Consider the following 2,809-nt stretch of genomic DNA (forward strand, 5'->3'; position numbering starts at 1 on the left):
TTATATGTGAATTATATCTCAGTAAAACTGGGGAGGGAGTTCCCTGGTGGTCTAGTGGTTAGGATTCTGTGCTTTCACTGCCGTGGCCCAGGTTCAATCCCTGGTCAGGGAACTGAGATCCCGCAAGCTGCACGGTGTGGCCAAAAAAAAAAAAAAAAAAAAAAAAAGATATTTAAAAAAAAACTGGGGAGGGCTTCCCTGGTGGCGCAGTGGTTGAGAGTCCGCCTGCCGATGCAGGGGACGCGGGTTCGTACCCCGGTCCGGGAGGATCCCACGTGCTGCGGAGCGGCTGGGCCCGTGAGCCGTGGCCTCTGATCCTGTGCGTCCGGAGCCTGTGCTCTGCAACGGGAGAGGCCACGACAGTGAGAGGCCCGCGTATCGCAAAAAAAAAACAAAAAAAAGGCGGGGAAAAAGCACCCCGTGAGATAGGCATCCGTATTTCTTACTTTTCAGCGAGGAGGTCTGGTCACCAAGCCTTCCCCTGACTCCTGCTTTCATTCATTTGCCCGCAATGTCATGCACCTTCCTTCTAAAGGCCAAAGGATATACGAATATTATTTTGCTGACCCTCAAAAGATGTTTGGGTGCAGCTCTATTTTCAGATATTCAAGTTACAGAAACTAGATTATTATTAAGCTGCTTTTCCAAAATGCTTTAGCAGAATCCGGAAGAAAACCAATTTTTTATTTTATTGTCCTGCACCAAATTGATTTTATCGCTATAGCTTCCTGTCTTACTCCTCGAGTCTAAGAAAGTGACTAGAGGTTCCAGAGCATTTATCTGAAGCCAAGATTCTTGAGCGTCTCCAATCACACAACCAGGAACAGGAGAACCAGGCCCTGGGACACACAGCCACCTGTGCCCAGAGAAGCACTCAAGGTGCCCCAGAAGCTGCTGCCACCCCCTCACGGCAGAGCGGTGGAAGGCACTTCAAATACCACCAGCAGCCTTTCCTTCAAGAGCAAACATGACTGAAAAATACAATTCCAAAATGCCAGCACCTGTCAGCCAATTACAAAACATGGACAGTATTTGGATCCCGATTCGAACAAACCAATTGTAAAATAGCATTTATGAGACACCTGAACATACACCAGTGATATTAAGGAACTGGTTTTCATTATTTTGGGGTGATAATGATATCTGTGTGATATATATGTTTTTTAAAAATTCTTATCTTCCACAGCTATACATTGAGATCTGTGTGGGTGAAATGATATAAATTCTGGAATCTGCTTCAAATTAATCCAGTGGAGAGTGGGATACGGGGATGGGGTATAGATGAAGCTAGGTGATGGGTACAAGGCGTTCGTTATACCATCTCTCTACATATGCACATGTTAAAAATTTTCCAAAATAAAAAACTTAAAATGCTTGGCAGTATCTAGCATAGAGGTTTGTAAAATGTGCCATGCTAGAGTTGAAAGCAGGGGTCAGCAAAGTCTCTGTAAAGGGCCAGAGAGAAGATATCTTAGGCTCTATGGGCCATAGTTTCTCTGTTCAGCACTCACTTCTGCCCTTGTAGGGCCAAGATGCCCCCAAACAATGCACAAGTGCAGGGCATGGCTGTATCCCCATAAGACCCCACTTAACGGACGCTGACATTTACATTTCATGGAATATTTACATGTCAGAAACAGTCTTCTTCTTTAGATTTTTCTAAAAACACTTTAAAATGTAAAAACTTTCTTAGTTCCTGGGCCATAGATAAGAGGCAGCAGGCAGGATGTGGCCTAGAGGCTGCAAGTTTGCCCACCTGTGGTATAAAACCCAAACTTAAATAGATAGATAAATAAACAGTAAGTAAATAAAATTGTCATATATATATATATGGGTTTCTTCCTGATTCTGCTAAATCATTTTGGAAACGATTTTGTGTGTGTGTGTGTGTGTGTGTGTGTGCACGCGCACGAAATATTAACTGTTCGTCTCTCACTAGTGGTACAATTAGGGGTGCATTGTATTTTCTGGGTGTTCCTTCACAGCACCGTGTAAAGTTTCCTTAGTAAGTGCAATAACAGATACATCAAAGTGCTTAAAAAAAACAAAAACACCACAACGGTCCCCCGAAGGAACTTTTACCGACCATCGTGTATCGCCCAGTCCCCTGGTCGCCCAGTCCGGTCCCTGCGGAGCCGCCCTCCCACCCGTGGGCCGGGCGTCCCTAGCGGCGCGGCGACCAGGGCCCAGGCGGGGGCCGCGCGCGCTCATCCACGCCCCCGGCCGGGAGCCACCTGCGGGCCGCGCGCCCTGAACCGCGCGCGGACGGGTCCCCACCGGCGGGCGCGCCCTCACCCAGGCAGCCGAGCAGGTCGCAGGCGGCGGCGGCGCGCAGGATGCGGGCGGAGGCCGGGGCGCGGGCCGTGGCCGGCGGGGAGGCCGAGGGGAGCGCGGGGCCCGCGGGCCGGCGCGCGGGCAGCAGCCGCAGGAGGCCGAGCGCCAGGTGGAGCGCGCCGCTGCCCAGGCACAGCGCGTGGAAGGCCCGCGGCTGGAAGCTCAGCACCAGTTGCGTGGCGGCGTCCCGCGTGGCGCAGCAGAAGGTCCCCAGGCGCGGGGAGGCCATGCTCCGCGCTGGGGATGCGGCTCGGGTCTGCCGGGCCCCCGCCGGCCGGCCCGGGTCATGTGCTGGGCCGGCCCTCGGCGCGGGGTGGGGTGGGGTGGGGTGGGGCGTCATGTGCCCCGGGCGTCTCCGCAGCCCCCGCCCGATCCCCCGCGCTGGCAGTCAAGGCGCCAGGCTCGCTGGGGGCCTCGCGCCTCTGCAGACGCCACGAGGCCTCACGAGGGTGATGCTTGGTCGGGGGTGGGGGGG

At 53.2% G+C, this 2,809-nt stretch overlaps 1 protein-coding gene across 1 annotated transcript in view; it reads right to left on the reverse strand.

Annotated features, from left to right (window-relative positions):
* Window positions 1-2,578, reverse strand: part of GPR143 (G protein-coupled receptor 143) — a 35,533-nt gene extending 32,955 nt beyond the window's left edge. Inside the window, exon 1 of the mRNA XM_028492512.2 lies at window positions 2,296-2,578. Within this exon, the coding sequence (XP_028348313.2) occupies window positions 2,296-2,563 (268 nt within the window). The 5' untranslated portion in view covers window positions 2,564-2,578. The remainder of the gene's footprint in view (window positions 1-2,295) is intronic.
* Between the last annotated feature and the right edge of the window lie 231 nt (window positions 2,579-2,809).

This window comes from Physeter macrocephalus, chromosome 7 (genome assembly GCF_002837175.3).
Source record: "Physeter macrocephalus isolate SW-GA chromosome 7, ASM283717v5, whole genome shotgun sequence".
In the NCBI taxonomy this organism is placed as follows: Eukaryota; Metazoa; Chordata; class Mammalia; order Artiodactyla; family Physeteridae; genus Physeter; species Physeter macrocephalus.